The following is a 13267-nucleotide window of genomic DNA, read 5'->3' as shown; positions in this document are numbered from 1 at the left end:
GATAAGACATACAGACATAAAAAAATTCTTACATAGTAGCCTAAGATTGTGATAATAAGAGATGTCAAATGGAATGATATGAGTGCTATAGGAAATCAAGAAAGGGAGAAATCACATTTGGCTAGATTTATTACGGAGGGTTTCATGACGGACTAAACTCCTTAGCTTGACTTTTCAGGATTGGTAATTTTTGAATCAGAGTAGAAGACAGAAAGTATAGCAATTAGAATGGAACAGAGTATTCATGGAGAAGTAGTAAGAAAGATGTTTACAAAAGTAGGTCCTGAATGTTGATTCTTAAGGGCTAAACATTTGAATTCCATCATTTACGTAGCGGAGAGCCTTTACTACCCTGATCAAAGTTATATTTAGGAAGATTTATCTAGCAGTAACATGTATGTTAGCTTGGAAGAGAGCAGAAAGATTGGAAATAGGAAAACCATTTCAGAATCTGTGGGAACAATCTGTCCATGTGGTCAGTGATAGAAGCTGGGGTGACCCCAGAAAGGATTGGGTAGATGTATACCTAACAGGCATTTCAAAGGAAAAATTGAGAAGACTTGGTGACTAAGAGGGATAAGGAAATTAAGGAATTACATAACTCTGGGGTATTAATTCTTTTTTTTTTCCTCCCCCCCCTTTTTTTAAGGCAGTTGGGGTTAAGTGACTTGCCCAGGGTCACACAGCTAGTAAGTGTCAAGTGTTTGGTCTGAGGCTGACTTGGGACTCAGGTACTCCTGACTTCAGGGCCAGTGCTCTATCCACTGCGCCACCTAGCTGCCCCCTGGGGTATTAATTCTTAATGGCTAAGGAGGTACTGATCCCATTGACTAAAATAGTAAAATCAAGAGAGGAGATGAGGGAAAGACTGAGGGTCTTTTTAGATATAATTGGTTTGAGCTACCAGAACAAGTGGAAATGTTGGTAAGCAATTGCAATGACTTCATTTCATTCAAACATTTATTAAGCTGGCCACCATGCTAAGCCCTAGCAATACAAATAAGGAAAACAAACAGTCCCTGCTCTTAAGGAGCTTATGGTCTAATGAGGAAAGACAGCATGCAAAAGGAAGCAGAAAAGGGGTCTGGAAGATGGAGCAGAAACAAAGCAAGCTGCTGAAGGAAAATAGAGAATTTCCTGCAAAGTTCTGAGCTCTCTATAAAGGAAGGCTTTGGAAGGAGTTTATTGCTCTCCTCTCCAGCCCTTAATCAGATGGGAGAGGCAGCTGAGAGAATTGAGAAGGTGTTGAATTTCAAAACTGAATCAGTCAACGTAGCAGTGAGATTTCAGGTGATCTGCTTAATGAATGAATGAAAAAGCATCTATTAAGGGCCAACCAATCAACTGAAGTTTGAAAGTGAGGGCTACATTTAGAGACATTTGTGACATATTATTAGAAGTTTCTTTTTCTCCCTTTCCTAGGGAGTAGAAATCTTATGTTTACTGTCCAGAACTTTATATAGTGGTGTCAAATACACCACCTCATCATTAGCTAACATAACATCCAGGCCCTTCTCACTTTTTCATTATTTTTTTTTTTATTCTGTCCTCTCAGAGAAAGCTAGGTAGTAGAGTAGATAGACTCCTGGGCTAGGAATCAGGAAGACCTGAATTCAATTTTAGCCTCAGACAATTACTAACTGTGTGACCCTACACAAGTCTCTTAACTTTTGTCTACTTTGGTTTTCTTAATGAGGAAGTGTGACTAATGATAGCTACCTCCTAGGGTTGCTGTGAAAATCAAATGAGGTATTTGTAAAGTACTTAGCACAGTCCTGACACATAGTAAGTGCTTAAGAAAAATGCTTATTTCCTTCTTTCCTTCCTCATCAAGAATTGTTTAAGCCCTTGGTTTCATATTAATGGTGTTAGATATCATTCAATCAGTGTTAAAAGGGTGCTTTCTAGTTAAACAAGCTAAGAGAGACAGTACTAACAAATATATAGGGGATAAATGTACAAGTGGAACAGTCAGTGAGGGTAGAATTCTTAAGGGGAATAGCAGTGAGCCAGCTTTTAAAGTACACATAAAAGCATTTACAGATATGCTGAGAAAAACTTAACAGAATTTTATTTGAATAGATTAAAATTGGAGAAGATAGGTAAGCTTTAATTAAAAAAAAAACTACTAAAAGATGAAATGAAAATAAATGATTTTCTGCTAGTTATGACTGTCATTCCTATCCAAATGGTATTTTATGGACATGTGTAGCTTTTTGGTTTTGCTTACTGTTTTTATTTGTCAGTTTTACTGGATAGATTTTAAAAGGTTGCATTAAGAAAGGGATATGGATGAAAGGGCAAGTATGTATTAAGCATCTACTACATTAAGCACTTTACAAAAATCTCATTTGATCCTAAAAACATCCCTGGGAGGCAGATGCTATTATTATCCCCATTTTACAGATGAGGGAACCAAGGCACAAATAAGCTAAGTGACTTGCATGGAATCACGGAACTAGTTCAAGTCTGACACTGTATTTGGACTCGGGTCTTCTTAACTCCAGCTCCCAGTGCTCTATCCACTTCTCTACCTAGTTGCCCCAGGGAAAATTGTTAGACTGAGGTTAAAGGATGCTAGGTTTTATTGCTAAAAAGCTTCTTAGAGATCACATCTGCCTCAAATAAAGAAATGCAAATAGTAGTGGTAAAGAAAGGAATATAAGATGAATACAGGCATCAAGTCTTGGTGCCTGTATGTGACATTAAGCAAGTCACTTAACCTTCTGAGCCCCCCTTTTTTTCATCGTCTATAAAATGAATGTAATTATTTGAACTACCTACCTAACAGAATTGGTATGAGGAATGAACTTTATAAATCAGGAAATGTGACTAGAAAAACCAATAAGATCATTGTCTGGGGGGAAGAAAACAGTAACTACATCCTAATCAAATTTAAACAAATATTTAAGCGCTTATTTTGTGTAACTTGATGCTTGATGCTGAGAACAGACAATTATGTTTCAAGGAGTTCACCATTTAATTAAAGAAGTAAAACATTTAAAAATTGTATAGCAGTAGACTATTTGAATTACCCATGACACATAGAAGATAATTCATGAAGGAGTGTGAGGGAGCATGTATACATATTCTCTTCTCCCTTCTCCTTATTCCTTTGATTGGAGGCACCTTGAGGATAAGGATTGTTTTGTCTTGTTTTTTCTTTGCATCCTCCATATCTGTCACAGGGCCTTTACACAATGGATATTTCAAAAATATCTACTGAATTGAGAAAAGTGACAGATGTCTTACAAATATGGTTTTACATGAAGTCCTTTGTATTTGATCCCTCTTTATAATAGTGAATTAACATTAGGATAGGTTTTGTACCTCATATTCATGGTGGTTAGGAACTGTATTGTTTCAAATGTAGATCACTGTACTCCCAACTATGTCCTCTGCCCCTAAGATGAGATAATCTTTGAATATAAAAGAATATATTTGTATGCACTATATATATATTATGACCTGGATGCTATTTTTTATGATCAGAAGTAGTTATAAGAAGGTTGAGTTGTAGCTCTGGAATGGAATTTATAGTTTTTATACTATACCAGGAATCTCATTCCATTTAGGAGGTAAAGGTTTTGAAAAAGCATCATATAGACAATTTGAGGAGCAGTTTGTTGGACTTAAGTATTAGTACTTATGTTTGATTAATATATTGTATTGTATACTACATATCACTATTTCATTGTACAGTCATTTCATTAAACCTGTTAAGTATCTAAAAATTGAGTGACTCACTTTATCACTAAAAATGTGATTTAATCTTAAGGTTCTAAGTAAAACTTTTTTCAGCATTTAACTTTTTCTGTCGTTTTTCTGCCAGTCTTTAAACCTGAAGAGTTGCGACAGGCTCTCATGCCTACATTAGAAGCATTGTATCGACAAGATCCGGAGTCCTTACCCTTTAGGCAGCCTGTGGATCCTCAGCTCCTGGGAATTCCAGTAAGTTGACACTGAAAATGCATTCTCACTTAAAGAATTTTTTTCAAGTGGATATCAAGAAGTAGCTTTCCTTTTCATTTGTTAATATATGGAATTTATGATTGGTTTTATTCACAGCAATTCTAAAGTTGCTGAGAAATTTAAAAATGAAATCTTTATCCTCCACCTTTCTTAACTAATTCCTGATGTTATTAGAAAGTTCTTCAATGCAGTATTTCTAAAGTTTGGTATTCATTTAAGTCAAAATACACTAGCAGCTTTTTGCAATGTTCTTTTGCTTTTTCATACAGTAGAATTGTACTTCCTTAAAAGGGTGATAGCTTTGAGAGACGTTTAGTGTTTTTATTGACTAGATCCTCTGCATTGAATCAAGTTTTGCTAAAGAGTGACTATTGTGGTATTGACAATCAGTTTTCTCTTTTATTACCACAGCATCATGTTATGCTGTGCTAAGACTCTTGGTAAACGTCTCATTTGTGCTAAAAATTTGAAAAGTAGATTTTATGTAGCTCTTTGATTATTTTGTTTAGTTGATGAAAACTTTTAAATTAAAAGCTTATTAATTTTATTTAAATCTTCCATTTTCAGTCTAATTTTTTCTTTCAAGTGATTACTAAAATGAAAATGTTATACTCTAATATTTAGTAGACATTTTCAATTTTACAGTAAAGATTAAGGTTAGTTTTTTTTTTATTCTTTTTTTGTGGCATAGTTTTCCCTCTCCAACGGAAGTAAAATTGTTTTTTTTTTCTTATTGTAGTGTTGGCAGTTAGATACCAAAATGTCTAGAAAACTTGACCCTGGTGTAAGAAATCCAGTCTCAAACACTTAACTTGCTGGGCAAGTCATTTAACCTCTGTCTGCGTCAGCTAGCTCAACTGTAAAATGGAGATACTAGCTACTTCCTCTCAAGATTGTTGTGAAGATCAAATGAAATAATATTTGTAATATTATCTTGGTGATTAGCATAGTGCCTAGAACTTAATAGTTGCTTATTAAATGCTTGTTTCCTCCTTCTTTCCCTCAGTGGGGAAATGGACATCTGGAACTGTTCTGGAACTATGGACAGGTGTTTCTCAGGCATTGAAACACCCAATTCTAATGGCTATTTTATTAAAAGTCCCATTTAATGTGATATAATTTTTCACTGTTGACTTCCTTGTTAGGGATATTAATATGCATGATGTCATAAATGATCACATCATGCCATGTGATAATCTTAACAATAAGAGGATGATGTTTCTTGTGTTTTAAAGGATTATTTTGACATTGTGAAGAACCCTATGGATCTTTCCACTATTAAGAGAAATTGGATACAGGGCAATACCAAGAGCCTTGGCAGTACGTGGATGATGTTTGGTTAATGTTTAACAATGCCTGGCTCTACAATCGTAAGACTTCCAGAGTCTATAAGTTTTGTACTAAACTTGCAGAGGTCTTCGAACAAGAAATTGACCCTGTTATGCAGTCCCTTGGATACTGCTGTGGACGCAAGGTACAATTTTTATTTATTGCTACAAAAGTAACTTTTCCTGCTTAATCAAGCTAAAAGTCACTCTTAATGCATGTGGCTAAAATTTATAAAAATTAAGGTTAAGTAGATTGGCTCAGAAAACTTTTGGAACCCTATCAGATTCAAAGAATTCTTCCCAAGTATTCTTCTTACAACCTCTATATAATCTAGGAAATAAGACATTCTCTCAACAACTTTCTGGTGGAATTTCCATTTATAAAATGGGGCATTGGACTACTGGACGGACCCTCCCGGATCCTAAAGTCTAAGTTACTTAAATGTTTCAGTGAGTCTCTGATGTCATCAGTGTGGATTACTGCTTCCAACCATTCTCAACTCATTCATGTCTTATCCTCCTATATGATTCTTGTGCTGCTGAGAATATCTGACAAACATGTTGGAGATCTTCCTCTAAGCCTTATAGCATTTCTTGTAAACTATGGCTGTCCATCTGGTATTGCTTATTTTTACCTCCTTTCTTCATTATATGTTTTCTTGATTGTCATTTGTGCATTTTCTTTGGTACAGGTCATCCTGGTAATTTAGATTGATTAATTTTCTTATTTTCCATTGGGGTGGCCAGTTTTGGTGATTTTTACAGTGAATAATTGGAGCAAAATCATTTTGCAAGAAACTTGTTAAAGATGAGTTTAGTTGAAGTCACTGGGGCAAGAATTTTGAGGAAATACAGTCTTAAAATTTGACTGTCCCATTTCAGTTTCTTCTGAAACTGGTGAAGCATTGAGCAACTAATTGTTATTTACTAGAACAGAGGCAGCTACGTAGTACCATAGATAGATGGAGCACTGAGTCTATCATCAGGATGACCTAAGCTCAAATCATATCTTCAGACAATTCCTAGCTGTGTGACCCTGTACAAATCACTTAACCTCTGTTTGTCTCAGTTTACTCATCTGTAAAATGGAGATAATAACAGCATCTACCTCCTAGGGTTGGTGTGAGGATCAAACAAGGAAATAAATTGTAAAGTGCTTGGCACAATGCTTGGTACTTAAGTGCTCCATCAGTGTTTATTCCACTCACTCCATTCCTTATTTCACCTATTTGCAGTTAATAACTTGGATCAGGGCTTCTTAAACTTTTTCCACTGGTGACCCCTTTAGTGCTTCTTAAACTGTGGGTGAGACCCAGAGTTTAAGAAGCACTGATTAGATTAACCCACTTTTATAAAGTTCCTCAGCACTGTGCACAATTTTAACAGATATGCTTGGCTGCATCTAAATCTTTAAAGTCAGTTTAAGAATGCGATGAAGGTAAATGTGGTAAAGTTTTAGTTCTCTCTCCTTTGTTTTGCAGTATGAGTTTTCTCCACAGACCTTGTGCTGCTATGGTAAGCAGCTATGTACAATTCCGCGTGATGCTGCCTACTACAGTTACCAGAATAGGTAAGCACCCAGCAGTTTTCCTGCATATTTTGAGGAAATAAGATCCTGTGACAAAGCATGCTCTTTGTAGCCTGACAGTTAACATTTGACAGAAACACTTTAGAATTTAATTTACTGTCATTCATTCAAGCTCATGCTCTCTGTAGCTTTTAACACGTTGTTTTCTCTTGTGAAAGTTATTCAAGTATGGAATTGTATGCTGCGCTGCTTTAAAATCATGTTCATTTTTAGGACACATGTCTTTCTAAAATTCAGTAGATTCAGAAGAAAAAAGACTAAGAATCTAAGTTTTAAGTGTGTGCTTCTTGTTAGTATTTGAGGGGTATGTTAAAGAACAAGCTTATAGTGAAGGTTAGGTTCATTTTATGTTTCTTAGATAAAATTTGAAGTGAAGAAATGCAAACCCTTACCTTTTCTTTCAGTTAGAAGTCTGTACTTTTTGGTTAACTTTTAAATAAGTATCACTGACAAAAACCATCTAAATATTGTATTGTTTTTCAACAGTAACTTTTGATATTATCATTTTGGTTGTTTGAGATGATATATTTGATAAGTATTTATATTTTTTAATATAATGGTTTTAGAGAATAGACTAAAAATCTTGAGGGAAATTTTAAAATTATACGCTCTCGCTCTCTCTCTCTCTCTCTCTCTCTCTCTCTCTCTCTCTCTCTCTCTCTCACTTTCTTGTTATCCAAGCATTTGCAACATGCAAACACTTAATTTTATGATTTTAACTCATTTCCTAGTGTGTTTTAGTTTATTATTATTGTAGCGTGTGATGGTCCATAATGAAAAGCAAATCCAGAATGTTAATCTTTTTACCTCCATTTTTGAAACTAGTACTGGATTATTTTTGAGCAATGGTTAGGTCTCTGCCATCCATTTCTGCTATATTGTTTTGCATTGACTTTAGCATAAATGGATTTTTTTAAGTGATTTTTATCTCAAATGGAATTAATAACAAAAATTTTTTTTTCTCAAAAAAGGTAGCTTTTAGTTAGCTCTTAGTTGGAGAGTTGGACCTCTTCCTGTCCTGTTTAGAGAAATGAGTATAGGCCTACGTGATCCTTGGCTGAGATTTTGAGTTACTGTTTTTGTTTATTTGATTTTATTCCAAATTTCATATTTTTTCATAAAAAAAGCTTATATGCTATATGTCAAATTAATATTAAACACTTATTACAAGCATGTCTCTAATAAATATTTCTCAGTCCTGTTGGACTACTTATTTCAACTATTACTCACGAAAATGAAATTCTAGCACATTGAAAAAGCGTAAGTACATCATCAAAGGATACTGTTATTGAAATTTGACCCATGCAGCTGTGTTTGTTAATATTTTGACCCATTTTTGGAATTAAAAGTGTATGTTTTATCTTTTTTATCAATAAAAGTCAAATGTTAAAGCTTTGAAACTACATTAGTTCCAATAAGATGTGAAAAGCATCCTGGAATAATGGAAAAGACACTGCTAAGAGACCACGATATCAGTATTCCAGTACCAGTTTTCTGATACCACTTTGTTCCATTATGCCTCAATTTTTTTCCTTTGTAAAAAGGGAACAATAGCTTATAAGGATCAAAATGTACTTTGAAGTAAACTTAAGGTGTTAATAGTAAAATGTTGAGGAAATTGTAAGAATAACAACATTTAAGTTAAACCAAAGCAAATTTAAAAGAAACCGAGCACGTAGTGTTTCTGTTGCTGCTGGTTCGGTTGACCCTAATACGTAAAGATATCTGCTGAAGCCATTTTCACAATGGCTTAAATTTTTTTTTAAGCTAATCTTTGTTAAGCAAGTTGAAATTGTTCTCATGTCACTTTGAATATTCCTGCATCACTTATTTTGGACCACTTGTTCAGTTTTCATAGACTGGTTTTATTTCAATTCAGTAAGCCCTCCCCTTTTATAGAATCAATAGGGAAGGAATAGAATATTTCTATTAATAAGTGATTTGTTGACAGCACCTGGCACATTGGCACTTGTAAATATTTATTAATTGATTGATTAAGATTACTGCTACAGGAGTATTAAGAATTTCTCTAGCATTAGTTTAATGGCAACAACATTTGATTTGACTTCAGAGAATTATTGATTTGGATCCTTTTTCTGCTCCTTACTCCTTATTTTATGACCATTGGCTAGTACTTCACTTCTCTCCAAGCTTCACTTTCCTTCTTTCTGAAGACCACATTTTTTCTAAAGTCTCCTTCATCTTCAAATTCATGATCCCATGAAATGCCCAGTTATGTTTTTTGATTGTGTAGTGTTTTCTTTTCTTCTTCTTTCTTTCTTTCTTTTTCTTTTTTTTTTTGACCTGCATTTAATATACTTTTATCATATTCTATTCTTTAGAATAGGCTTTTCACCAGAATTTTGGGATGTGCTAGTTTATGGAAATGCCATTTTTGAGACTATGCTTTTTTGGAATATAGAATTTATTTCTTTGAATTAGGTTGGCATTTTAGTCATCAGCATGTCCTTTAGGAAGTCTAATATGTTGTTATTTCGGTAAATAATGTCCTTGTTAGACAACGAAAATTTGACTACATTTACATTTTTATTCTCAGCTTTGCTTATTTGTAGATACTTTGTGATATTATTCCTAAGAAATAATTCTGAGTTCTCTGAATCCTAAGCTTTTGTGTACTAAGAATTCAAAGAGAGGATCTTGATTTATATAATCAAGTGATACTCTAATACATTAACATTAACACGTGTGAATATGCACTTTCATTTTTTTCATAAACATTTTTTAAAAGGTCTAAAAGTAATTCAGGTTAGTGGTGCCTTATGTGTAGATGATACATAATGGTGATACATAAATTCCACTTAGCAGTTTTGTGATTCCTAACTACATCAGTACCTTTATTCAACTTTAAGGTAGAAAATACAAATAAGATACAAGTACATAGAACAATCTGCATTTGAAAACTTGTATTCAGTTAAATTTTCCTTATACCAAGGTTGCCACCAAGTAATTGCATTGTTCAGATACCAACATATATATTCTGTACTTTTATATACATACATACACATATATTACAGTAGATTATGTCAAGTTGTATTTTTCCTGTATATATTCATTAGGCTTTTCACAAAATAATGTATTATATCATCCAGGCTCTTCATTTATAAATTCACTCTGAGCCTTTGTGTGCATGCTGGGCAGCTTACTTGTAGGACTTTAAAAGATGAGATTATAAAATTTCTGAGATGTCTTTTTTGTGCCTGAAATCAGCAGGCACCTTTCTTAGTCCTTCTAGGTTTCAGTTTCTGTCACTCTGTCATTTCTTCAGTTTTTTGCCATCTTAATTTTTCCTGGGTAGGTTCAAAAGTAGAGAACCAAGAAGACCTGCCAACAATTCAGTATCTGGCATTCCACCGGCCACTATATTATATATTTTTTTTAACTGTGCATCAGCCTGACCACTTGGTAAATGAAGTTGCTGATAATTATATCCCTCAGTTGTTATTTAGCTGAATTAAGTTCTTTTAGTGTGCTCTCAGTGCAAACATAAAACATGTCTTTTAATTAACTGCATCTTAAAATCACTCAGACTTACATGTAATTACAATGACAATTTTGTTTTAAGCAGCATAGTTTTGGTGACTGTTAAGTTCTCAGTTTTCATTAGCCCTCAGTGGCTGTATGCTTGATCAAAAAATGGATTAGAATGTCCAATTCCAGTTACTATTTTGTGAAGGGGGTACATTTGATGACACAAAGCTCTGGATTACCATAGTGTACTGGCTGTTGGTGAGTCAGTTTGTAGTTTCAGTACTGTTAAATTCTTACCTAGTAGTGGTAATGCCATTCTCTCCATGAAAGTTGTGTTAAAGGAATCGAAGTCTTTTTTCAGTATGGTTTTATTTCCTTGATATGTAAACATGTTCACAAAAGAGTGACTAGGCAGGGTATTGCTATAGATGAATGATAAAAATGAAGATAGCTTTTTTTTTTTAAGTAAAGTTAATCTCTTTTTTTCCTGGCCAGAGTTCATGTTCTTGGCAGAATTTATAATCTGAGTTAGTATAAGTAGGAGATGCCTTTGGAAGAAAGATTTTATTTGTAATCTTCACTAATGCTAATGTTGTCTGCAGCGCCTATATCTTTCTCCTTCCTCATCAAACAAGTGTGAAAAGTATGACTCACTTTGCATGTTTTTAAAATTATACATTTTATTTATTGGCTTCATTTGATTAGCTTGACAATGAATAAAAAGTGTCTTCTACTTTCATTGAGAATAGAATCAGAATCTACAAATGACATATCCACAAAAATAAGCATAAGAAAGCAGTTTGATCACAATAGTTTGTAGCTATGTGTATGTGAGTGAGTGAATGGGGACCTCTAAGCTGCCATTTTTTTCATCTTGCAATTGTTGGTTCAGTGTGGCACTCTGAGTCTTGTTACACTGTCATTAATACTAATCGTTCTTAGCATCTTTTAGATGTAGCATTTGAACACTAAAACTGCATTTGATTGTGCTGCCGTTGCTGCCTTATCCTCATTCTTTGCTCATAAAATTCACCTTCATTAAGCCTATTTATTTTGACAGTATTCTTGTGAACCCACCCTGCTTTATTGCAGCACTGACCTGCATTTTTGTTTATTTTATTTTTCATTCATGTTTTAAATCATGTCCTTTCCAAACATTTAGTAATTTATTTTTTTTAATCGTCCTTAGTTGACAACTTGGGCCCAAGCTCCAGATCATCTTAAGGAAAAAAAAAATATTGTGTAATAGATAATTTTTTCAAATGCAGATTGTAACTTTACAATTATACTCTAAATTTGCTTAATTTGGATTGCCACCAAGTTACAGCAATAGATTGCTGAGTATCTCAGATTGGCTACTGATTGGTCACGGGACCAAAATTCTTAAAGTTCAGAATGGAATTTTAAGCCCTGAGAGATTGTTCATGTTCTTACATATATTGTATTGCCTGTACAATATATTAATATTTTCACATATATACTTTTTTATAAATGGCTGGAAAGTCTCTGACCCTCTCAGTTGCATTTCTGTTAAATGTTTGTCTAGAATATGGATTTGGTTTCATTTGTATTGTAATTCAATGAGCTAAACAGTTATAGTAATTGTTTATACCAAATTGATGAAATTAATAAAAGCAAAAACCAGTTCTGGGTATTAAACATTTTCATACATTTTAAATTATTAAAATTCTGGCTTAAGATTGAGAATAAAACTATGGAATGCTTGCTTTTCAAGCATAAATTTCATTTTTTTGTTTTAAAAAAAAAGCTATTTTTAATCTTTACTTTTTTAGTCCCTACATCAGAATATTCTAAGCAGAATATTCTGTTCAAAGCAAATTTGTTGAATCTCAAAGCCTGGAGTCATTTAAATTTTTCTAAATAATAACAAACTTCAGATTCCTAAATTTAGGATACACACAGCTTTAGTATTAACAGCATTCTGCAAATCATTCCAAGTCTTTGAATCTGATTGACAATCTATCATTTGTTAGTGATGATGGCCTGTAATGTATGAAATGAGACCGAATGCTAATCAATGCTTTGCCTTGGCTTTCTGCTATGTGTTGTCTTGGTGTTTGCGTCTTACCTTTATGTCTGTGCTATTTGTTCCCTTCCCTGTTCTCTAATCCTGCCCTTCCCCACCTGCCCCTTCTGTTCCTTTTCATTGTCCTCACTGACCCATCAATCAACCAACAACGCCCCCCCTTCGTCGTGGTGATCTGCCCTGCTCTGATTGGTGGCTTCGTTGCTTGGGTGGCTGTGTGTTATGATGGACCAGTTCACCCAAGTATGGCCTTCTTGCTGACAGGTATCATTTCTGTGAGAAGTGTTTCACAGAGATCCAGGGGGAGAATGTTACCCTGGGTGACGACCCTTCTCAGCCCCAGACGTAAGTACTATCATGATTTTTCTATAGTTTTGGATGATGTGATATCTCATGTGTGGAGAGCCTTGTCAAGTACAAGTATTCTGTTCTACTTCTGACTTGATTAGTTGCTGTTTGTTAAATAAAAGGAGATCCCATTAATGTTTTAATTAAAATGTGTTACCGTGTGTGTGTGTGTGTGTGTGTGTGCGTGTGTGCATGCGCGCGCGCACGTGTGCCCCCTTTCTTCTCAAAAAATTAGATGTTCGAGTAAACGTCTCTTCCCAGTTCCTTAACCACAGCTTCTACTATGAGGTATATCTTGCCTTAGCTTCTCTCTGTATGGTGTTACTTACTGTTCCTTAGAGACTATTCAGAAGAAATTATTATTCAATAAATAGCAACCCATAGGACCATGTAAATAATAACCGTTTCTGGTTTGGAATACCATAGACTGAGGGGTAGGAGAAAATCAAGGGTGTTTTCTTTATTAGCTTCCTCTTTGGTTTAAAAAAGTAATTG

The 13267-nt window shown here is 34.3% G+C and overlaps 1 protein-coding gene across 1 annotated transcript in view; it reads left to right on the top strand.

The window, feature by feature from the left end:
• Positions 1 to 13267, top strand: part of CREBBP (CREB binding lysine acetyltransferase) — a 162795-nt gene that overhangs the window by 120734 nt on the left and 28794 nt on the right. The window contains 5 exon segments of the mRNA XM_020995440.2: positions 3833 to 3951; positions 5208 to 5253; positions 5256 to 5446; positions 6782 to 6870; positions 12689 to 12769. Coding sequence (XP_020851099.1) covers positions 3833 to 3951; positions 5208 to 5253; positions 5256 to 5446; positions 6782 to 6870; positions 12689 to 12769 — 526 coding nt within the window.

The sequence above is a fragment of the Phascolarctos cinereus genome, unplaced genomic scaffold (assembly GCF_003287225.1).
Source record: "Phascolarctos cinereus isolate Bilbo 61053 unplaced genomic scaffold, phaCin_HiC Scaffold_4;HRSCAF=312, whole genome shotgun sequence".
NCBI classification, from domain to species: Eukaryota; Metazoa; Chordata; class Mammalia; order Diprotodontia; family Phascolarctidae; genus Phascolarctos; species Phascolarctos cinereus.
Note: the sequence above shows the minus strand (reverse complement) of the source record. Positions and strands in the feature narration are given on the sequence as shown.